The 25354-nt window shown below is 48.9% G+C and overlaps 1 protein-coding gene across 1 annotated transcript in view; it reads right to left on the bottom strand.

Annotated features, from left to right (window-relative positions):
* traf3ip2a (TRAF3 interacting protein 2a) overlaps window positions 1–25354 on the bottom strand; it is a 114104-nt gene that overhangs the window by 5327 nt on the left and 83423 nt on the right. Inside the window, exons 7-8 of the mRNA XM_038799146.1 lie at window positions 21002–21118; window positions 6489–6563 (exon numbers count right to left, since the gene is read on the bottom strand). Coding sequence (XP_038655074.1) covers window positions 6489–6563; window positions 21002–21118 — 192 coding nt within the window. The remainder of the gene's footprint in view (window positions 1–6488; window positions 6564–21001; window positions 21119–25354) is intronic.

Raw genomic sequence — 25354 nt, 5'->3', positions numbered from 1 at the left:
GGTTCTTTCCACTGGCGGGTGAAACTAGAACTAAGGGGGAGCAGATTTAGGACTGAATTGAGGAGGAACGGCTTTGCCCAAAGGGTTGTGAATCTGTGGAAGTCCCTGCCCAGTGAAGCAGTTGAGGCTACCTCGTTAAATGTTTTTTAAGGCAAAGATAGATTTTTGAATAGCAAAGCAATTCAGGGTTATGGTGAGCGGGGGGGGGGGGGGGGGGGGGGGGGGGGTAAGTGAAGCTGAGTCCAAATAGGGGATCAGCCGTGATCTTGTTGAATGGCGGAGCAGGCTAGAGGGGCCAGATGGCCTACCCTTGATCCTAGTTCTTTTAGAACTGGCCTAGTGATCTACAGACCCATGGTATTGCTTTGGGGCCTTAGATGGCGAAATTTCAATTCAGTAAAAATCTGGAATTTAGATAGAATTTACAGTGCAGAAGGAGGCCATTCGGTCCATCGAGTCTGCACTGGCTCCTGGAAAGAGCACCCTACCCAAGGTTAACACCTCCACCCTATCCCCATAACCCAGCAACCCCACCCAACACTAAGGGCAATTTTGGACACTAAGGGCAATTTATCATGTCCAATCCACCTAACTTTAGAAGTCCAATCGCGAAACTATTGTTGTAAAAAACCCATCTGGTTCCCGAATATGGATGGGCAATAAATGCAGGCCTAGTCAGTAATATCCACATCCCACGAACGAATAAAAGAAAATGTCTGGAAGCAATTGGTTTGTGCCAAGGCTTTGAAGTCAAGGTAAAGTCTTTCAGAATCTGCCACACTTTGTGGATCTTTTGAAACTTCAAACAACGAGAGAAAGCACCAAAGCCTTTAAAAACGAAGGAATCAATCAATATACCCAGAAGTAGTTGATCCATTAAAATGTTGCTGTTTGCGGGGGATGGATCTTTCTTGCTGCTGAACATGTGTTCAGTTGTGTGAGGTTCCGAGAGGGGATCAGATGGAGCACTGGGAGCTCCAAGCTGCCATCCAATTAGTGCTGCCACGTTGGTTGATCTGCCTGGACTGTAGCCTTCTGGCTAACGTCTGTGTGTCTGAACTAACGTCTGCATCAATATGGCGGCTGGTGATGTGCTCTATTAGCGATGCCCCTGTTGGTAGTCCCACTCACCTCTCAGTTAGAAGGTTGTGGGTTCAAGCCCCACACCAGGACTTCAGTGCAGCAATCCAGCGCAGCACTGAGGGAGTGCTGCCTTGTTAGAGGCACCACCTCTCAGGCGGGCTGTTAAACCACGGTCATGCCCGAGCCCTCAGGTAAACACCAAAGATCACACGGCACTATTTCAAAACGGAGCGGGGAAGTTATCCCGAGTGTTCTGGCAAATATTTATCCCTCAGTCAACGGAGGAATAGACTGTCCGACCACTACCACGTGACTGTCTGTGGGAGCTTACCAGGTGATGCTTTCCGCTGTACAACACTCCAATACATACTTCATTAACTGTGGTGTACTTTGGGACATCCAGTGGTAGTGAAAGGCGCTATATAAATTCAACAATCTTCAACCAGCATTCCCGAGTGAAAGACCCAATTTTGGTTCAAGCCCTTGGAAGTTAGAAAGGAGGCCGTTGCAGGGTCGACAGGGCTGGGGTTGCCGTTGTTGTTTCCGGTGCCCAGGTTCGATGTCGGGCGGTCCGTCCGGTTTCAATCCTTTGTGTTTTCTTTGCAGCAGTTGAATACAACTGAGTGGCTTGCTAGGCCATTCAAGGGTCAACCACATTGCTGTGGGTCTGGAGTCACATGTAGGCCAGGTAAGGATGGCAGAAAGGACATCAGTGAACCAGTTGGGTTTTCATGACAACGGTTTTATCATTAGATTTTCAAATTCCAGACGTTTTATTGAGTTTAAATTCCACCATCTGCCATGGTGGGACTCGAACCCGGATAAAATATCTGAAAGAACTTTGCAAACATTTCAAAGTGGTCATCGCACAAAGTGCAATAATGTTCAGGTTTTCTACATACGTCATGTTGCGCTTTGAGGTGCTACAATACAGTCAAAGAAACATTAGACATTTCAAAATGGTGGTTACAAATGGTGCAAAGATATTGAAATTGCCTGCATAGATCAAGCTGTACTCTTGAGGGGGAAGCACGGTGGCGTAGTGGTTAGCACTGCTGCCTCACAGCACCAAGGTCCCAGGTTCGATCCCGGCTCTGGGTCACTGTCCGTGTGGAGTTTGCACATTCTCCCAGTGTTTGCGTGGGTTTCACCCCCACAACCCAAAGGTGTGCTGGGTAGGTGGATTGGCCATGCTAAATTGCCCCTTAAAGTGGAAATAATGAATTGGGTACGCTAAATTTATATTATAAAATGCTGTACTGTTGAGGGGCTTCAATACAATCCCGATACTCACTGTGCACATTTCATGTGAGGAATACAACCCGAGGGGATTCTATACAATTCCCAGCCCCTTAGTTCACTATGGTTTAAAGGTCTTAGACAGTGACCGACCCATTGCTTCTCTGCAATGGCTGACCCAAGTTTTAGTGCATCCCTCAGCACGTAGTCACCGCCCAGAATGAGGGGCTTGGAAGTTGCCAGCAGCCCAGTGGAAGCTGCTGAAGGAAACCCAGCTGCTCTCTGTTTTAAGACGGGCCATATACTGCCGCAGGAACAGTTCAGCTTTGACCTTGGCAAAGTAATCCAAGGTGGCAACATATCACACAGTGGATTAATGAACACAACGCATTTCAATGGGAGTGATCTTTATGCCCATTTAAACATGTTTTATCGCTTCCTAAATCCATTGTGTTTGACAGCTCCAGTCCATTTGTCAGCTTCTACATGCCCATAGCATCCGTAAATTGTCTCACTTTGGATGGGCTGAGGATACTATCCTGAATTCCCCATTGGGATTGTTCCATCCAAGTGGGGTCACCTCCTCTGTTGAAACAGTCTCTCCCATCCATCCCCCTCCAGGGACATTGCTGCTCCTGATTTCCCGGGGCTGGGATGTTCAGGCTTCCGCACTTTGGGATTGGAGTTGGGTTGTTTGTCATGTCCTGGAGGTGGGGTGTCTCCTCCACCAGCTCCCTAGAGTTTTGCCACTTCTTTTGTAGTTGCCCATTTCATCCTCGCCCAAAATGCTTCATGGAAATCCACCAGTGGAGGAAGCCATTCGGCCCTCTGATTCTTCCCTGACCCTCCGAAAGAGCACCCCACCTGGCCTACTCTCCTGCTCCTATCCCAGTAACCTCACCTAACCTGCACATCTTTGGACTGTGGGATGAAACCGGAGCACCCGGAGGAAGCCCACGCAGACGCGGGGAGAACATGCAGACTCCGCACAGACAGTGACCCAAGCCGGGAATCGAACCTGGGACCCTGGCGCTGTGAGGCAACAGTGCTACTGTCTGTGTCGGATGGGAATGGTCTCTTGCTGCTCATTCATGGAGCGGGCCTTGTCCTTTTTCCCCTTCCTGTTCCTCCTCTGCCAAGCCCTCGCTGCCTGGCCCTCTGATGGTTTCTCCTCCATTGGTTGAGAGGTGGGGGGTTCGGGGGGGGCGGTGATGTTGTTTGGTCAGCTGCTGCTTCCCTCCTTCCTGTCCCCTCATTTTCCACATTGACCTCCTTTGTTTCATTCTGCTGGCTGGACGCTTTGCTGGCTGGAGGTTTGCACGTCTCCTTGGCAGTCACCAGGCCCTTCCATCTGCTTGTCCCTCCTTGGCCTTTGCAGCCTGTGTGTAAGTAAGGCCATGTTTGAGGCAGGTTTTGTAGAGATGGCCTGCTCCACCACAGCTTGCAGCCCTTTGTCTGACATCCTTCCAGATGAGGGCGCTGCAGTTGGGCCGCCACATGGCCAGATTTTCCGCAGGAGCAACAAAGGTTCGAAAGGTTTGCAATCCTTTGAGCAAAGAAACATCTCCTCATTTCAATTCTAAACAGACAACTCCTTATTGTGAGTCTGTGATCCCTAGTTCTAGACTCCCCAGCCAGTGAATAGACTGCCTCAGCAACTTTACCCTGTCAAGCCTCTTAAAACCTCTGTTTTTCATTGAAGTTGGTTCTCATTCTGAGAAAATCTGAGACTATTCAATCTCCCCCTCATAGGGTATCCCCTCCGCAAACATTCGGGGAATACCCTGGAAGAAAAATACGTTTCCTTACGTAGCACAACCAAAACCGTACAAAATGTGTGGCCTCACCACGGCCCTGTATAATTGCAGTAAGGCGGACTAACAGAACATTGCTAACGAGACCTATGACAGTGTAGTTTGAATCAAACTCTCAAGGGGAGAGTGAGAAACCCATCTGATCAGGTGGAACACTGGTTTGCCACCTGCAGCAACTGACTTTGGGCTGCTCAGCATAGATGAGGTAGTTGTGGCTTCTCCTTCTAGTGGAGCTGGAAGGAGGATAGAGGATTATTCTCTTACCATCTGTTCTGGGTGTCACCTTGACCTACCATTTGCTGGCCCAGTTCTCAAAGGCGTCCTTGGCCTCAGAACAGTTGCCAACCTTGTTGACATACCCGTCGAGGAGGGTGAGCAGATTTATGACTGGAACACGGGGGTTGTAGAGGTGCGCAGTCACCACCCGGTCCCGCCGTGGCAGCAGATAAAGAGGGGCTCGACTTTGAGGGTTCTCAGTGTGACAAGTCTCTCTTCTCCTCAAACACTTTCAGGAACTTGATGGAGACACCAGCGTTCTGGACGGTCACATCAAAGTACCCTGGAGAAGTCCTGTAGACGGTAGGTGTCAGCAGCTTCAAATCCACAGGAATTCAGAAGGCTTCTCTGAATTAAGGCGGCATGGTCAATGGGTGTACCTCCTTCACTGACTTTCACCTCTACCCTAATGGTGTTACGTAGCCCCCTGGTTTGGAGCTCGACTGGTAACAGGTATCACCTCTTTAAATTCCCAACGTTAGGCACTGGAGCCTCTTCAAGGAGAACAAACAACCACCAAAGAGCTTCAAATACCAAAGGGCAAGAGGCCAAAACCTCCACTGAAACCAACCTCCCCTCCTGATAAAAGATATAAAACCCATAAAAATCTACATTCCCCCAAATGCAGAGGGAACCACGATTAATATCCTGGATGAACCACCTTCATCACCATTGACTCTCCCCTGCCATGTAAGGTAAGAGCAGAAACTACACTCGATCTTAGCCAAAAGGCCAAGACGTAGCCGAGGAAACTAGTAATGTTGGCATTCTGGAATGACACCAAAATCAATCTTGTAATGCAATAATTTGATTGATATTCCTGAAGTGCTAACCACAATGAAGAACACAATCAGATAATGGGTGCAGCCCAGAAGGATGCTGTTTGGCTTTCTGAGCCCGTGTTTGCGGTCTAAAATTGCTAAATAGCAACTCACACTGCACCGCCCTGTAGACCTGCAATTCTTTTCCTCCAGGTGTTTATCCAGTTCTACGTTGAAAACCATGACTGAACTTGTCTCCAGCACCCTGTCAAGCACTGCATTCCAGCTCGAAACCAAACAGGGTTTACCTCATGTGAACTTTAGTTCTTTTGCAATCACTTTCAATCAATGCTCTCTGCTTCTTGACCCTTCTACCAATGGGAACAGTTTCTCCATTTCTGTTCTGTCCAGACCCCTTATGACTTTGACAAGTAGGCTCACATTAACACTGCAATGAGGTTACTGTGAAAATCCCCTAATCGCCACATTCCGGCACCTGTTCGGATAGACGGAGAGAGAATTCAGAATGTCCAACTTACCTGACAGCACGTTTTTCGGGACTTGTGGGAGGAAACCGGAGCATCCGGAGGAAACCCACGCAGACACAGGGAGAACGTACAGACTCCGCACAGACAGTGACCCAAGCCGGGAATCGAACCTGGGACCCTGGAGCTGTGAAGCAACAGTGATAACCACTGTGCTACCGTCCCTGCCCTACTAATTTAGTCCTGGATTGTGAAATCTTCCACAGCACTGAGTCCTTGTTGATTCTTTAGTTTGGGGTGGGGAGGGTTTACTTGGTGTAACCTATGTATTCCCAGAAATCACGATGATAACTGAGACATGTTCATATTTCAATGTGCACTTAATGTTGGAATATTTCCCAGTTGAGCTCAGGAAGAGTTAGTTTCATTTGTTATCAGATTTAATTAGAGCTCAGGCGGCACAGTGATTTGCACTGCTGCCTCACGGCTCTGAGGACCCGGGTTCGATCCCGGCCCTGTGTCACTGCGCGTGTGGAGTTTGCACACAACCACAACCCAAAGATGTGCAGGGGAGGTGGATCGACCACGTTACAATTGCCCCTTACTTGGGAAAAAAAAATTGGGTGCTCTAATTATTATTTAAAAAAAGATTTAACTAGAGCTAAAATTAATCAAGTCCCGTGAAGAGAACACTTCCTCTTCTGGTCAAGTAGGTTCCCCTGGTCATGAATGGACAACGGACTTTACGTCTAAAGCTGTGCATAGAAATTCATAGGCAACATTCCCACGTGCAGATACTTAGAGAGTCAAGAATATCTGGCTTTACGTACCTTGGTAGCATTCGCGAAAAGAACAGGTATAAACCTAAAGTTCATGCTTGCTTGTTGGATAAACTCAATCTGCATCTGAAAGAAGAAAAACATGTTAAGTTTGCTGTGCCAAGAATTTCAGCAAACATTGCAGCCTGGTGTGCCATGCACCAGGTGACAGGTTTTAAGGTTATCCTTGGTTGACATTAAGACACAGAACTTGTGCCAGATGGCAAGGGGCCAGGACATGAAAGGAAGGAAATCTGGCAGCAGCGGTAGCCTGTTTCTAACTGGATTTGATTGAGAAGCACTGCTGGTATAGAGACCTCGCTTTGCAAAGGACGCTGTCACAGAGCTATGACATATTCTTCAAGCTGGACTACAATTCAACTCCAACAACAGCACCACCGTCAATAGCCTTTAAAGCCAATGCCATTCTTATTTACAATGCCAAGGAAAGATGAAAGGCTGCCACTTATAACATAGATCAAACTGTGCATGGATACATCAAGATCAAACTGTGCATGGATACATCAAGTTAGCCACGTTTACATTATTCTCTACATTGAGAAATCTTTCGTTTCCATATTTACACCCCACACCGTCACTGCAGTTTTATCAAGCAGTGGGATTCCTCAAAATGCAAGTAGTTAGAGATTTACCACACATGATTATATGTATGCTCCCTGCACCAATGGCATGGTGAATACTTTCCGAAACCATGATTACTATCGTCTAGAAAGGCAGCAGATACCTGGAAATTCCCCTCCGAGTCACTCACCATCCTGACTTGGAACACTGTTCCTTCACTGTCGCTAGTTCAAAATCCTGGTTTCCCTCCCTAACAGCACTGTGGGTGCGGTCAATAAAATCCATCGTGTAGTATTAATAATCTTTATAGTCACAAGTAGGCTTACATTAACACTGCAATGAAGCTATTGTGAAAATCCCCCCGTCGCCACATTTCGCCGCCTGTTCGGGTTCACAGAGAGAGAATTCAGAATGTCCAATTCACCTAACAGCACGTCTTTTGGGACTTGTGGGAGGAAACCCACGCAGACACGGGGAGAACGTGCAGACTCCGCACAGATAGTGACCCAAGTCGGGAATCGAACCTGGGACCCTATAGCTGTGAAGCAACAGTGCTAACTACTGTGCTATCATGCGTAGTTGTCAGACTTGGTTCTGCGAAAGTACTCCTGTCTCCGAGTCATAAGACTATGAAGCGAGGGCTAATCTAGAGACTTAGAATCAAATTTACAGTGCAGAAGGAGACCATTCAGCCTATCGTGCCTGCACCAGCCCTTGGAAAGACACCCTACTTAAGACCACACCTCCACCCTATCCCTGCAATTTATCATGGCCAATCCACCTAACCTGTACTTCTTTGAACTATGGGAGGAAACCGGAGCACCCGGAGGAAACCCACGCAGACACAGGGAGAATGAGCAGACTCCGTACAGACCGTGACCCAAGCCGGAATTGAACCCAGGTCCCTGGTGCTGTGAAACAACTGTGCTAACCACTGTGCCGCCTTTGAAGACATAATCTAGACAGGTGAAAGGCGAGGGATCCTATGGTGAGTAATTCACCTCCCGACTCCCCAAAACCTGTCCACCATCTAAAAGGCGTAAGTTAGGAGTGTAATGGAATACTCTCCATTTGCCTGGATAAGTGCAGCTCCAACAACACTCAAGAAGCTCAACACCATCATGGGCAAAGCAGCCCCGCTTGATTGCTCCCCCCCTTTCCATCAACGCACAGTAGCTGCTGTGTCTACCATCTACAAGATGCATTGCAGGAACTCACGAAGGTTCCTTAAGCAGCAGCTTCCAAACCCAAGACCACTACCATCTCGATGGACAAGGGCAGCAGATACTTGGAAAAACCACCACCTGGAAGTTCCCATCCAAGTCACTCACCATCCTTACTTGGAAATCTATCGGCATTCCTGGGCAACTAGGGACGGGCAAGAAATACTGACCTAGCTAGCGACGCTCACAACCCGTAAATGCATTGAAAAAAATAAGATGGCACTCTCTTAATATGCAGTTTGTTTGCGATTGACAACATGCCAATCTTGAACCACTCATTAATGCAGAAAGGCTGGTCTTTCAATGTATTCCCCGTGACCTAGATTGTCCGCTGCTGCTCTACCTGTCGATACCTGGGTACGTCCAGGGAAGTGCAAGAGGGCAGAATTCCAGGAGTGCAGAGATCCCGGACTCGAGGATCAATGCAACATTCTGCCTAACTTTGCCTCAGAGAGACAGATCCTTATGGAGAGCACTGGGGACAAAGTCCCCTACAAGGAGCTAGTACATCAACAAGGTGAACAGATACCAGAGGCGTTGCAGAGGACAACCCACTGCCACGTGTGAAGCACATTCAGGGGGCTGTCCTTGATAATCACATCCCTTCAATGCACTAAAAGCTGTATCTCCATCTATCGCACACCACACATCGGCCATCACCAACAGATCCCTTGTAAATAGATGGTCAGTCTCTTAATTCTATTTTACATTAAAACTGTTTCCAAGTCTAGCGAGATATGGTGGACAACCACTCTCGCAACTGGCGTTATGCATGATCATTTTTCCTCACCGAATAAAAGAATAACAGTTGTCCACATCAGGTGAAAAGAAACGTTAAAATGACTTGGAGGGTCATGGGCAATGGGAAAACTCACATCACTAATCATTCACCTGCTTTAAGAGGGCAACTTTTAGCATTCTTGCGCAAAAGTGTTCATGAAAAACAATCGCGACTGGCCAGTGGAGGTGTTTGACGGTATCTATGCTGTAAGTGATCAGGCCAGTTTAACCACAAGGGAAACACTGGGTTTGCATCGAAGATTTAATCTGGATGTACTCTCAAAATCTTTAATGGATGAGGGCTTCGCTAGCTAGGCCAGCATTTGTTGCCCGCCCTGAATTACCCATGAGGTGGTGGGCGGCCTTCTTTAACTGCTACAGACCAGGTGGTGTAGATACACCCACAGTGCTGCTGCAGTCCAGGTGGTGCAGATACACCCACAGTGCTGCTGCAGTCCAGGTGGTGTAGATACACCCACAGTGCTGCTGCAGTCCAGGTGGTGTAGATACACCCACAGTGCTGTTAGAGAGGGAGTTCCAGGATTTTTACCCAGCAACAGCACAGAAACGGCAATACAGAGTTGTTAGGCAGAAGTCTGAGCCTGCGTCCATCGCGAGGGTAAACAGTGACACAGGTGCAAGATCCCACAAGAATTGGGAAACGAGATTCTCGTCTGCAAGATCTGCCTCGCCCCTCCTCGATGGCGTAACGAGACTCCCCTATATTTAAAATTTTTAAATATGATTAACGGGCCTCCTCGCTAAATGATAACCTGTCACTGAATGTTCATACCTCACCAAATGGTCATACCTCACCAAATGGTCATACCTCACCAAATGGTCATACCTCACCAAATGGTCATACCTCACCAAATGGTCATACCTCACCAAATGGTCATACCTCACCAAATGGTCATACCTCACCAAATGGTCATACCTCACCAAATGGTCATACCTCACCAAATGGTCATACCTCACCAAATGGTCATACCTCACCAAATGGTCATACCTCACCAAATGGTCATACCTCACCAATGTGACGACATGTCAACAAGCTTTACAGCAGGTTTATAATAATAGGATTCAGTCGAGGGGATCCCACTGGGATATGCCAGGTGGTGCTCTGGCACTGCCCTGGCACAGATTGGCAGTGTCAACCTGGCAGTATTAACCTGTTCCATGGGCCAGAGCCAGGGGTGGAGCCTGTGTGGTGAGGGGGAGTGGGGAGTGCCAATGCCTGTGAAGAGGGAGACTTGCCTGTGAAGTGGGGGAGGGGGAACTGCCGGTGAGGGAGGGACATGCCTTTGAAGGTGGGACGGGTGGGAGCAGTGAATTTGCCTGTGAAGAGGCGGGGGACTTGGCTATGAAAGGGGAGACTTGCCTGTGAAGGACAGGATGGGGGGGTGGGGGGGGTGGGGGGGGGGGTGTTACTTGTGAAGCAGGGGTGAACTTGCCTGTGAAGGGGTTTGGCAATGGCTGTGAGGGTGCTGTTATTGTGAGTGCCTGCGATACCGCTAAGGTGGTGTGGGAGGGTGGAGGAAGAGAGCCCCGGTACTTGTGTGGTGGTGGTGGAGGGACCACCCTCATGCCTGGGAGGTGGTCGCTGTGTCCGTGGGGGTGGCTGGGGGTATTTTAATTTCAGAGTTGATCAGCACCACCTTTACAAATGGCACCCTGATCCCTTTGGAGCTGGCCTTACTGGCTCGACCAGGCCCTATCCCAGCAGACTGACGGTGTAACCACGCCTCTAGATTTCCCGGATGATTGTGAAGACTGGAACTTGGCTGTGCACCTGGACAGATAGACGGCTGTTTTCAGTCGGAACCTGATACTCGGACGAAGTCTGGTAAAACTCCGTCCATTGAGTTTTACAGCACGAAAAGAGGCCCTTCGGCCCATCATGATACTGTTCCAAATCAGGATTGTGTGTGACTTGGAGGGGAACTTGCAGTTGATGGCTTAGCTGCTGAGAGAGCTGAACCAACGTGATCAATGGTTTCCTCATTTTACAGTTGAAGTCATAAACAAATTAAAGCCAGATTCTGCATCACATAAGGAGCACCCTGATGTTTGCAAAGGTCATTGCAAAAGGGAAGCGGAGGCAAATGCAGGGGGCCTTCAAAGTATTACTGGTGTAGAGTTTGTAGGACATGATGAGCTGAGGAGAACCATTAAGGAGATGAATTGTACACACTGGCTTACATTCATCGACAAAACCAAAATATCTTTCAACTGTTCTTCCATAGTTTTAAAATGGGTTGCAAGTTGAGATTGAAACTCATAAAAGTGTTCTTGTGGTTTGGAGGAAAATCCATACTGACTTGGTTTCAAACCCAACATGCTGGGACAAGGACTTGGATTGTAGAAAATGAATGAAGCGTTCTGCACAGACAGTGGCGCAAGACAACTGATGCTGTGTTGCTTAGTGATGGGTAGGGAGGCATTCACATCAACACCCGAGTAGGAAGAGGGGAACATAGACATAGAACATACAGTGCCGAAGGAGGCCATTCGGCCCATCAGGTCTACACCGACCCACTTAAGCGCTCACTTCCACCGAATGCAGTGATGATTTGCTGTCAGGATCATGGAGGTATCTGGGATCTGTCCTGCGAGACTGATCAGTAGGTTACAGCGCAAGACAGTGACACTGTTGATGTTCCAGAGCCACACGGAAGGGGATTTTAATGAATTTCAAAAATGAGAAAGGAATCTCACGGGGGGGCTCATAGTGGCCTTTCATACCATTTGAAACATTTTTATTACGTGCTCTGGAAAGCCCAGAATAATCAAAAAGTGATCATCAGTTGCCGCTTAATTGTCACTGTATCAGAAGGCTCATGGCAAACCTCCTTAACAACAAATTCATTCATTTCCATAAGGCTTTCCGTCCAGTGTCTCATACAATTGTCACATGGAGCATAGAATCTCTGCAGTGCAGAAGGAGGCCGTTCGGCCCATCGGGTCTGCGCCATCCCTCTGAAATAGCCTAGGCCCACATCCCCACCTACCCTTTCACCGGTGACCACAGCTGGAAACTACTGGACTTCTCAATCCAAATGTGCGATATTATCCAAAATGTATATTCCCGTTTCAAAATCAACATAGAACTAGTTCCCTCAAAAATGAGCAAAGCACAAAACCGTGTCCTTTCTGCCCAATGTCTTCACCAACAACGTGTTAGATGAAGCATTTGTGTTGCCACACCAGGAGAAGCTTTCTTCACAATATCCGAATCTGCTATGGAGAATGGAGATTGAGCTGTTCGAAAACCAAGTGATACAGAGGAAACGTGCACAGCAAAAACAAGGAAATATACAGAAGAAACAAACCGATATGAAGTTTTAAACAAAGAGAGTTCATGTTTTGCTTTTTGTTCGCAGCACTGTGTCTAATGATGCCTGGAGGCAGGTAATTAAATACAAGATCAAGCAATGGGTAGTGAACCAGTCACTCCTCTCTTCCCTGACGGAATACTGTAATTGAGATTAAGGTGAGCGCCAGTTCCCAGAGGCTTATAGGAAGACTGCAGGTTCGATTCCCGATCCGTTCTGGATTGCCTCCAGTAGAAATTATGCTCTTATTCCAGGCTACAAAGGGTACAATTAATTAGGCAGGGTTTTTGTTCCTAATAGCTAAATGTAATCCTGGTCAGGAGGTTTACACATGTGGAAACAAGGTACGGTCGGAGATGGCAGTTCAATTGCGCAATTTTGAGTCGACTTATATCGCAAAACTGAAAAAAAGGTAGCACGTAGTGACCCAGGATCATCCGAGTGACAATCCCTGTATAACACTATCCCGCAGGATTCACCCAGACTGACAATCCCTGTGTAACACTATCCCGCAGGATTCACCGAGAGTGTCAATCCCTGTGTAACACTATCCCGCAGGATTCACCGAGAGTGGCAATCCCTGTGTAACACTATCCCGCAGGATAAACCCAGTGACAATCCCTGTATAACACTATCCCGCAGGACACACCCACAGTGACAATCCCTGTGTAACACTATCCCGCAGGATACACCCACAGTGACAATCCCTGTGTATCACTATCCCGCAGGATACACCCACAGTGACAATCCCTGTGTAACACTATCCCGCAGGATACACCCACAGTGACAATCCCTGTGTAACACTATCCCACTGGATACACCCAGAGTGACAATCCCTGTGTAACACTATCCCGCAGGATACACCCACAGTGACAATCCCTGTGTAACACCTTCCCGCAGGATACACCCAGAGTGACAATCCCTGTGTAACACTATCCCGCAGGATTCACCGAGAGTGGCAATCCCTGTGTAACACTATCCCGCAGGATACACCCAGAGTGACAATCCCTGTGTAACACTATCCCGCAGGATACACCCAGAGTGACAATCCCTGTATAACACTATCCCGCAGGATTCACCCAGAGTGACAATCCCTGTATAACACTATCCCGCAGGATAAACCCACAGTGACAATCCCTGTGTAACACTATCCCGCAGGATAAACCCAGAGTGACAATCCCTGTGTAACAATATCCCGCAGGATACACCCACAGTGACAATCCCTGTGTAACACTATCCCGCAGGATTCACCCACAGTGACAATCCCGGTGTAACAATATCCCGCAGGATACACCCACAGTGACAATCCCTGTGTAACACTATCCCGCAGGATTCACCGAGAGTGGCAATCCCTGTGTAACTCTATCCCGCAGGATACACCCAGAGTGACAATCCCTGTGTAACACTATCCTGCAGGATACACCCACAGTGACAATCCCTGTGTAACACTATCCCGCAGGATACACCCAGAGTGACAATCCCTGTGTAACACTATCCCGCAGGATACACCCACAGTGACAATCCCTGTGTAACACTATCCTGCAGGATACACCCAGAGTGACAATCCCTGTATAACACTATCCCACAGGATAAACCCAGTGACAATCCCTGTGTAACACTATCCCGCAGGATACACCCAGAGTGACAATCCCTGTGTAACAATATCCCGCAGGATAAACCCACAGTGACAATCCCTGTGTAACACTATCCCGCAGGATAAACCCACAGTGACAATCCCTGTGTAACAATATCCTGCAGGACACACCCACAGTGACAATCCCTGTATAACACTATCCCGCAGGATACACCCAGAGTGACAATCACTGTGTAACACTATCCCGCAGGATACACCCAGTGACAATCCCTGTGTAACACTATCCCGAAGGATACACCCACAGTGACAATCCCTGTGTAACACTATCCCGCAGGATACACCCACAGTGACAATCCCTGTGTAACACTATCCCACAGGATAAACCCAGAGTGACAATCCCTGTGTAACACTATCCCGCAGGAGACACCCACAGTGACAATCCCTGTGTAACACTATCCCGCAGGATACACCCACAGTGACAATCCCTGTGTAACACTATCCCGCAGGATACACCCACAGTTACAATCCCTGTGTAACACTATCCTGCAGGATACACCCACAGTTACAATCCCTGTGTAACACTATCCTGCAGGACACACCCAGAGTGACAATCCCTGTGTAACACTATCCTGCAGGACACACCCAGAGTGACAATCCCTGTGTAACACTATCCCGCAGGATACACCCACAGTGACAATCCCTGTGTAACACTATCCCGCAGGATACACCCAGAGTGACAATCCCTGTGTATCACTATCCCGCAGGATACACCCAGAGTGACAATCCCTGTGTAACACTATCCCACAGGATACACCCAGAGTGACAATCCCTGTGTAACACTATCCCGCAGGATACACCCAGAGTGACAATCCCTGTGTAACACTATCCCGCAGGATACACCCAGAGTGACAATCCCTGTGTAACACTATCCCACAGGATACACCCAGAGTGACAATCCCTGTGTAACACTATCCCGCAGGATACACCCAGAGTGACAATCCCTGTGTAACACTATCCCGCAGGATACACCCAGAGTGACAATCCCTGTGTAACACTATCCCGCAGGAGAAGAAGGGCCGGTTGCGGCTATGACCAGCTAAGTCGCACATTTGGCAGCTCCTGCGACAAAGGTGTTTAAGGGCCGATTGGAGGGCCCCGACGGTACTGTAAAGACGAATCCCGGTGGGGGAAGGCTCCCTGAGGAGAGTGAGACCAACTTTATGGTCGGTACTCGGAGTGGGGCGACAAAAAAAGCGGCAGCAGCTCCCCGGAAAAAGCGGGGGAAGAGGACCAAAATGGCGGCCGGTGGCGCACTAGAAGATTGGAGAAAATGGGCGGAGGAGCAGCAGGCCGCTCTCCTCCGGTGTTTTACGGAGCTGAAAGTGGAACTCTTAGAGTCTATGAACGCGACGACCACAAGGCTGATGGGGGCCCAGGCGACCCAAGAGGCGTCGATAAGAGAGCTGCAGCAGGAGATGACTGCAAGGGAGGAGGAGGCCACGGTCCTCGTGGGAAAGGTGGAGGTGCACGAGGCACTCCACCTGAAATGGCAGAGCCGCTTTGAGGAGCTGGACACTCGAATGAGGCGGAAGAACTTGAGGATCCTGGGCCTAGCAGAAGGCCTGGAGGGGCCTGATCTCCCGAAATATGTAGCGGAGATGCTGAGCTCCCTGATGGGAGAGGGGGCCGGTCCATCGCCCCTGGAGCTGGAAGAAGCATATCGGGTCATGGCTAGGCGGCCTAGGGCGAACGAGCCCCCGCGGGCGGTGCTGGTGCGATTCCAGCGTTTCTGTGATCGGGAGAAAGTGCTGAGGTGGGCCAAGAGGGAGAAAAGCAGCAAATGGGAGAATTCGACGGTGCGGATATATCAGGACTGGAGTGCGGAGGTGGCAAAGCGGCGGCCCGGTTTAACCACTATCCCGCAGGATACACCCAGAGTGACAATCCCTGTGTAACACTATCCCGCAGGATATACCCACAGTGACAATCCCTGTGTAACACTATCCTGCAGGATACACCCAGACTGACAATCCCTGTGTAACACTATCCCGCAGGATACACCCACAGTGACAATCCCTGTGTAACACTATCCTGCAGGATACACCCACAGTGACAATCCCTGTGTAACACTATCCCGCAGGATACACCCACAGTGACAATCCCTGTGTAACACTATCCCGCAGGATACACCCACAGTGACAATCCCTGTGTAACACTATCCCGCAGGATACACCCAGAGTGACAATCCCTGTGTAACACTATCCCGCAGGATACACCCACAGTGACAATCCCTGTGTAACACTATCCCGCAGGATACACCCACAGTGACAATCCCTGTGTATCACTATCCCGCAGGACACACCCAGAGTGACAATCCCTGTGTAACACTATCCCACAGGATACACCCAGAGTGACAATCCCTGTGTAACACTATCCCGCAGGATATACCCACAGTGACAATCCCTGTATAACACTATCCCGCAGGATACACCCACAGTGACAATCCCTGTGTAACACTATCCCGCAGGATACACCCACAGTGACAATCCCTGTGTAACAATATCCTGCAGGACACACCCACAGTGACAATCCCTGTGTAACACTATCCTGCAGGACACACCCACAGTGACAATCCCTGTGTAACACTATCCCGCTGGATACACCCACAGTTACAATCCCTGTGTAACACTATCCCGCAGGATAAACCCAGAGTGACAATCCCTGTGTAACAATATCCCGCAGGATACACCCAGAGTTACAATCCCTGTGTAACACTATCCCGCAGGATACACCCAGAGTGACAATCCCTGTGTAACTCTATCCCGCAGGATACACCCAGTGTGACAATCCCTGTGTAACACTATCCCGCAGGATACACCCAGAATGACAATCCCTGTGTAACACTATCCCGCAGGAGACACCCAGAGTGACAATCCCTGTGTAACACTATCCCGCAGGATACACCCAGAGTGACAATCCCTGTGTAACACTATCCCGCAGGATACACCCACAGTGACAATCCCTGTGTAACACTATCCCGCAGGATAAACCCAGAGTGACAATCCCTGTGTAACAATATCCCGCAGGATTCACCCAGACTGACAATCCCTGTGTAACACTATCCCGCAGGATAAACCCACAGTGACAATCCCTGTGTAACAATATCCTGCAGGAGACACCCAGAGTGACAATCCCTGTGTATCACTATCCCGCAGGATACACCCACAGTGACAATCCCTGTGTAACACTATCCCGCAGGATAAACCCAGAGTGACAATCCCTGTGTAACACTATCCTGCAGGATACACCCAGAGTGACAATCCCTGTGTAACACTATCCTGCAGGATAAACCCAGAGTGACAATCCCTGTGTAACAATATCCCGCAGGATTCACCCAGACTGACAATCCCTGTGTAACACTATCCCGCAGGATACACCCAGAGTGACAATCCCTGTGTAACACTATCCCGCAGGATACACCCACAGTGACAATCCCTGTGTAACAATATCCTGCAGGAGACACCCAGAGTGACAATCCCTGTGTATCACTATCCCGCAGGATACACCCACAGTGACAATCCCTGTGTAACACTATCCCGCAGGATAAACCCAGAGTGACAATCCCTGTGTAACACTATCCCGCAGGATAAACCCAGAGTGACAATCCCTGTGTAACACTATCCCGCAGGATACACCCAGAGTGGCAATCCCTGTGTAACACTTATCACGCAGGATACACCCAGAGTGACAATCCCTGTGTAACACTATCCCGCAGGATACACCCACAGTGACAATCCCTGTGTAACACTATCCCGCAGGATACACCCACAGTGACAATCCCTGTGTATCACTATCCCGCAGGACACACCCAGAGTGACAATCCCTGTGTAACACTATCCCACAGGATACACCCAGAGTGACAATCCCTGTGTAACACTATCCCGCAGGATATACCCACAGTGACAATCCCTGTATAACACTATCCCGCAGGATACACCCACAGTGACAATCCCTGTGTAACACTATCCCGCAGGATACACCCACAGTGACAATCCCTGTGTAACAATATCCTGCAGGACACACCCACAGTGACAATCCCTGTGTAACACTATCCTGCAGGACACACCCACAGTGACAATCCCTGTGTAACACTATCCCGCTGGATACACCCACAGTTACAATCCCTGTGTAACACTATCCCGCAGGATACACCCAGACTGACAATCCCTGTGTAACAATATCCCGCAGGAGACACCCAGAGTGACAATCCCTGTGTAACAATATCCCGCAGGAGACACCCAGAGTGACAATCCCTGTGTAACAATATCCCGCAGGATTCACCCAGAGTGACAATTCCTGTGTAACACTATCCCGCAGGATACCCCCAGAGTGACAATCCCTGTGTAACACTATCCCGCAGGACACACCCACAGTGACAATCCCTGTATAACACTATCCCGCAGGATACACCCAGAGTGACAATCCCTGTGTAATACTATCCCGCAGGATACACCCACAGTGACAATCCCTGTGTAACCCTATCCCGCAGGATACACCCAGAGTGACAATCCCTGTGTAACAATATCCTGCAGGATAAACCCAGAGTGACAATCCCTGTGTAACACTATCCCGCAGGATACACCCACAGTGACAATCCCTGTGTAACACTATCCCGCAGGATACACCCACAGTGACAATCCCTGTGTAACAATATCCCGCAGGATACACCCACAGTGACAATCCCTGTGTAACACTATCCCGCAGGATACACCCAGAGTGACAATCCCTGTATAACACTATCCCGCAGGATACACCCACAGTGACAATCCCTGTGTAACACTATCCCGCAGGATACACCCACAGTGACAATCCCTGTGTAACACTATCCCACAGGATAAACCCAGAGTGACAATCCCTGTGTAACAATATCCCGCAGGAGACACCCAGAGTGACAATCCCTGTGTAACACTATCCTGCAGGATAAACCCAGAGTGACAATCCCTGTGTAACACTATCCTGCAGGATACACCCAGAGTGACAATCCCTGTGTAACACTATCCTGCAGGATAAACCCAGAGTGACAATCCCTGTGTAACACTATCCTGCAGGATACACCCAGAGTGACAATCCCTGTGTAACACTATCCCGCAGGATACACCGAGAGTGGCAATCCCTGTGTAACACTATCCCGCAGGATACACCCACAGTGACAATCCCTGTGTAAAAATATCCTGCAGGATACACCCACAGTGACAATCCCTGTGTAACAATATCCCGCAGGAGACACCCAGAGTTACAATCCCTGTGTATCACTATCCCGCAGGATACACCCAGAGTGACAATCCCTGTGTAACACTATCCCACAGGATAAACCCAGAGTGACAATCCCTGTGTAACAATATCCCGCAGGAGACACCCAGAGTGACAATCCCTGTGTATCACTATCCCGCAGGATACACCCAGAGTGACAATCCCTGTGTAACACTATCCCGCAGGATACACCCAGAGTGACAATCCCTGTGTAACACTATCCCGCAGGATACACCCACAGTGACAATCCCTGTGTAACTCTATCCCGCAGGATAAACCCACAGTGACAATCCCTGTGTAACACTATCCCGCAGGATACACCCACAGTGACAATCCCTGTGTAACACTATCCCGCAGGATACACCCAGTGACAATCCCTGTGTAACACTATCCCACAGGATAAACCCAGAGTGACAATCCCTGTGTAACACTATCCCGCAGGATAAACCCACAGTGACAATCCCTGTGTAACAATATCCCGCAGGATACACCCACAGTGACAATCCCTGTGTAACACTATCCCGCAGGATACACCCACAGTGACAATCCCTGTGTAACACTATCCCGCAGGATACACCCAGAGTGACAATCCCTGTGTAACACTATCCCGCAGGATACACCCACAGTGACAATCCCTGTGTAACACTATCCCGCAGGATACACCCACAGTGACAATCCCTGTGTAACACTATCCCGCAGGATACACCCACAGTGACAATCCCTGTGTAACTCTATCCCGCAGGATACACCCACAGTGACAATCCCTGTGTATCACTATCCCGCAGGATACACCCACAGTGACAATCCCTGTGTAACACTATCCCGCAGGATACACCCACAGTGACAATCCCTATGTAACACTATCCCGCAGGATACACCCAGAGTGACAATCCCTGTATAACACTATCCCGCAGGATACACCCACAGTGACAATCCCTGTGTAACACTATCCCGCAGGATACACCCAGAGTGACAATCCCTGTGTAACACTATCCCACTGGATACACCCAGAGTGACAATCCCTGTGTAACACTATCCCGCAGGATAAACCCACAGTGACAATCCCTGTGTAACACTATCCCACAGGATAAACCCACAGTGACAATCCCTGTGTAACACTATCCTGCAGGATACACCCAGAGTGACAATCCCTGTGTAACACTATCCCGCAGGATACACCCACAGTGACAATCCCTGTGTAACACTATCCTGCAGGATACACCCAGAGTGACAATCCCTGTGTAACAATATCCCGCAGGATACACCCAGAGTGACAATCCTTGTGGGACACCCCTAGCAACAATACATAGGAAACCACATCATGACAATAGCCACCAGAGGAATAGTACAGAAAGAGCCATATTGTGGCAGTCATAGCTGTGAGGAAAAGGAAAAACATTAAAAAGAGTGGGAGAGTGAGGGCACATTTCAAAACCTCAGTCTATCCAGCTTTTGCCAAAGGAGTCACTTGTTCTCTATATCTGAAGTCCAAGGTTTGTAGACTAGGTCTCAGGTCTGGGACGTGGATGACTACTGTGGATTTTCTTTATATACTGCATTGCTACGCATGGTGCTAACTGAAGGTCTCTGCTTCACCTTCGAAGACCTTAGTACAAATGGGCTAGTTTAGGCCAGAGTACTGATTGAACAATTATTCAAACAATCGATTGTACATTAGGGTGTCACAGTCCATTTGCTCACCATTCTGTGGATGTATTTTGTGTGCAAGCTATGATCGTCCTTTTGCTCCTGCAATTTAGTTCCCTCGATATCCTGTTGATATTTTGGACTGATCGCTATCACAATCATCACCTCCCTCTGTAAGCAAAACGAGAACAACAGTAACTCCTTTGTCATTGTTCTATTGCTCTATATGTTAATGATGTTATTCTGAGAGGAAAGCAGGTTACATGAGCTGTCACAATCTGATTATATTTTATTTCAAGAGGCTGCTCTCCCGAGCAATTTTCTATCTTTATTTTGAACAATGAAGGATTGTTCAGAGTGGGACTGAAGCTGCCAGATTATTGAGAGGTTCAGAAGGAACAATTCAAACCGATGATGCCCATTATTACAACTCTTTATTGTAAATCTTTTTTTTATAATACATGCCAAACTGACAATAGAATATGAATACTGTGTAGTTATTAGTACTCCTGTCTCTGAGTCATAAGTCTATGGGGCGGAGGCCCATGGCCCAGAGACGTAGAGACGTGAACACATAGGCCAGGATTCTCCGATCCCACAGCGGGGGGGGGGGGGGGGGGGGGGGGGGGGGGGGGGGGGGGGGGGGGGCGCGCGTTCCGATGCCGGGCCTCCGATTCTACAGCACAGCACTCCGGTGACATTCTAGCCCCCATAGAACAGAATTACTGGGCCTGAAGGCCCATTAACGGTGGCGTCGCTTGCTCCGGCTTTGACGCCGACGTCAACACTTGGCCGCAATATCGGTGAATCCCGGCCACAGTCTGGGCAGGTCAGAGGCCAGAGTAACTCACCTCCTGACTCCCCAAAGGCTGTCCACCATCTACAAGGCCCAAGTCAGGAGTGCGATGGAATATTCCCCACTTGCTTGAATGAGCACAGCTCCAACAACACTCAAGAAGCTTAACACCATCCAGGATAAAATAGCCCGCTTGATTGGCACCCCATCCACACACATTCAATCCTTCCACCATCAACCAACAGCCACGGCCGTGTGTACCATCTATAGGATGCACTGCAGGAACTCACCAAGGATCTTGAGACAGCAGCTTCCAAACCCTTGACCACTACCATCTAGAAGGACAAGAGCAGCAGATACCTGAGAGCTCCACCATCTGGGGGTTCCTCACCAAGTCATCCTGACTGTGGGTGGGCTTACGCCGAGAGATTGCAGCGGCTCAAGAAGGCAGCTCACCACCGCCTGCTCATGGGGCAACTAGGGATGAGCAATAAATGTTGGTCTAGCCAGCGAGGCCCTATCCCATAAAATAATTTTTTAAAAAGACCTGCATTTCAGTGCAGTACTGAGGGAGGTGCTGTTCCCATCTATACTCTCCGGTAGGCATAAAAGATACTCACGGTTAACACTGCAACCCCAAACCCAAATGAAGTTTCAAAATGAAAAATTTGGCCTCAGCCTACCTTGCCGGATGCCACTGTTCAGGAAGCAGGTTTTGAGGTGTTTGACTGTCCCAGCATGTGGAGGCGGGAGAGCTCATTAACATATTTAACTCAGACTGCCCATAACACAATTGGGGATTCCAACTGAAATGTTACAGTAACTGGCTGGGTTTATAATAATAATAATCTTTATTGTCCCAAGTAGGCTCACATTAACACTGCAATGAAGTTACTGCGAAAATCCCCTCGTCGCCACATTCAGCCGCCTGTTCGGGTACACCGAGGGAGAATTCAGAATGTCCAAATTACCTAACAGCACGTCTTTCGGGACTTGTGGGAGGAAACCGGAGCACCCGGAGGAAACCTACGCAGACACAGGGAGAACGTGCAGACTCCGCACAGACAGTGACCCCAAGCCGGGAATCAAACCTGGGACCCTGGAGCTGTGAAGCAATGGTGCTAACCACTGTGCTGCTCTGGACAGAGTAGTCACAGCAGTGAAATGGTGTTAGGAACTCTGCCGTCTGCCGATTGTGACTTGGTTATCCCTGTGCTACAATTGCCTACGGCCCCAAGGCCAATCTTGCCCCTCCTGAGGAGGCCATTCATTCTACTGCCGCTGCAATGTCCTACGGCTGATTGGCAGCCTGTCGATGTGGCTGGCGACCGGACAGGAAACAAGATAAAATGATAAGGGGACATCGCTGTTAAATTTGGTACCAAAACATCGACAGTTTATCCAGTCATTTATCTTCCTGAAGTTTTGCGGAACTTTGCTTCATAATGGTAACTAATCTTCAGCAGTATTTCATGAAAAAACAAAGACACATAGAACATACAGTGCAGAAGGAGGCCATTCAGCCCATCAGTTCTGCTCCGACCCACTTAAGCCCTCACTTCCACCCTATCCCCGTAACCCAATAACCCCTCCTAACCCTTTTGGTCACTAAGGGCAATTTAGCTTGGCCAATCCACCTAACCTGCACGTCTTTGGACTGTGGGAGGAACCCGGAGCACCTGGAGGAAACCCACACAGTCACGGGGAGAACGTGCGGACTCCGCACAGACAGTGACCCAAGCCGGGGAATCGAACCTGGGACCCTGGCGCTGTGAAGCCGCAGTGCTATCCGCTTGTGCTATAAGTTTCGCTCCCACAACCAAACATGTGCAGGGTAGGTGGATTGGCCACACTAAATTGCCCTTAGTGGGAAAACATGAATGGGTACTCTAAATTTAAAAATTAAAAGATGGAGGCGCTGGCACTTGGCATATTTGGCACGTTTCCAGTTTCGCAGGCGGGAATGGAGTCAGGCGTCGTTACACACCCAGCTGGCCACTTACATCATCAGCTGCCTCCGCTGAGGTGAGATTTCGGTGTTGTGAAACCCAACGTGCACAATTAGACCAGGTAACAGCTGACCTGAAGGTGGATAGCCAGGGTAAGGATATGGTTCCGGGACACATTTTGGGAGACATGAGGCACCCTTTGGGTTTGTTAAAAGTAAAGTATAAAAAGCGAATAAACCTATTGGAACTGTCAAAGAACTGTCAAGCTGTCAAAGAACTATCAAAATGTACTGGAACTGTTAAAATCCATTGGGGCTGTCATAGCTGTCAATGGATTTACCTCTGCTGGGTTTTCACATTTCGCCAAGCCTCGCGAGGTATTTTGAGCCACTCGTGAGATTCAACGGCTACGTCCTGACACCAAGTTGGGCGCGATGAGGGCGTTGAATCGCACCCAATAGTTTCCCGATTCCCCCTGTCCCTCACTGGTGACATGGAGAGGTTCCAACCACCAAGGACGGGAAACGGATTCTCATTTAAATACATTACATCAGGGGTGGGCAAACTTTTCCATGCAAGGGCCGCATTCAGAAATTCACAATTCACAAAGGGCCGCATAGTATATTAAGTAAAATAATTACTTCACCCGGTTATGATTCTGGGCGCCTCATATAGAACATAGAACAGTACAGCACAGAACAGGCCCTTCGGCCCTCGACGTTGTGCCAAGCAATGATCACCCTACTCAAGTCAACGTATCCACCCTATACCAGTAAGTAACCCAACAGCCCCCCCCACCCATTAACTTTTAAAAAAAAATTAAAAAAAAAAAAAAAAAAATTTTTTTAAAAAAATTTTTTTTTTTTTTTTTTTAATGACTTGGTGGGCCGCAAGAAATACCTTTGGCGGGCCGCATGCGGCCCGCGGGCCGTAGTTTGCCCACCCCTGATTTACATATTAAATGCCAACACACCACACGATTCCCCCTTACTGAATGTTCCAACCTTGCTGACGGGAGGTGCACGGCAGCTTTAGGAAGTCGGGGGTTCCTGCCAGAGGCGCCACGGTCACCATAGCCCCGGGAGGGCGGGAGTCTCTGATAATTGTGCAGTGGTGGTGGGGTGAGACCCCCGAGAATTCTGCTGTTTGGAGGGGGGAGTCCTCGATATCCTTGTGTTGGCAGGGGTGGGAAGTTAAGGTCAGTTCTGATTGGAGTGCCCTCTAAAGATGGTCCTCATTCTCTGACAGCCGGCATCAGGCCCACGCCACCAGACTGACGGCATAAACCCATGTTTTCTGTCAAGAGTGCCAGAAAATGTGGCCTGAAAACTCGTCTCTGCAACTTGAGAGATACACACAGAACCGACACAGTAGATGTGGTTTATTTAGACTTTCAGAAGGCTCTCAACAAGGTCTTAATGGATTTGAACAGTACAATACCCTTTGACAAGGTATCATTGCAGATTCCTATGTAAAGTTAAAGTGCATGGGATTGCGGGTAGTGTCTTGAGATGGTTAGAAAGCTGGTCAACAGACAGGAAGCAAAATGGAATAAATGGAAGCGGAGATGCTTCAGCGGGATTTGGACAGGCTGAGTGAGTGGGCAAGTGCAGTATAATGTGGATAAATGGGAGGCTATTCACTTTGGTAGCAAAAATAGGA

The sequence above is a fragment of the Scyliorhinus canicula genome, chromosome 6 (assembly GCF_902713615.1).
Source record: "Scyliorhinus canicula chromosome 6, sScyCan1.1, whole genome shotgun sequence".
NCBI lineage: Eukaryota > Metazoa > Chordata > Chondrichthyes > Carcharhiniformes > Scyliorhinidae > Scyliorhinus > Scyliorhinus canicula.
The sequence above is the reverse complement of the archived record's forward strand: the minus strand, read 5'-3'. Positions and strand labels throughout refer to the sequence as shown.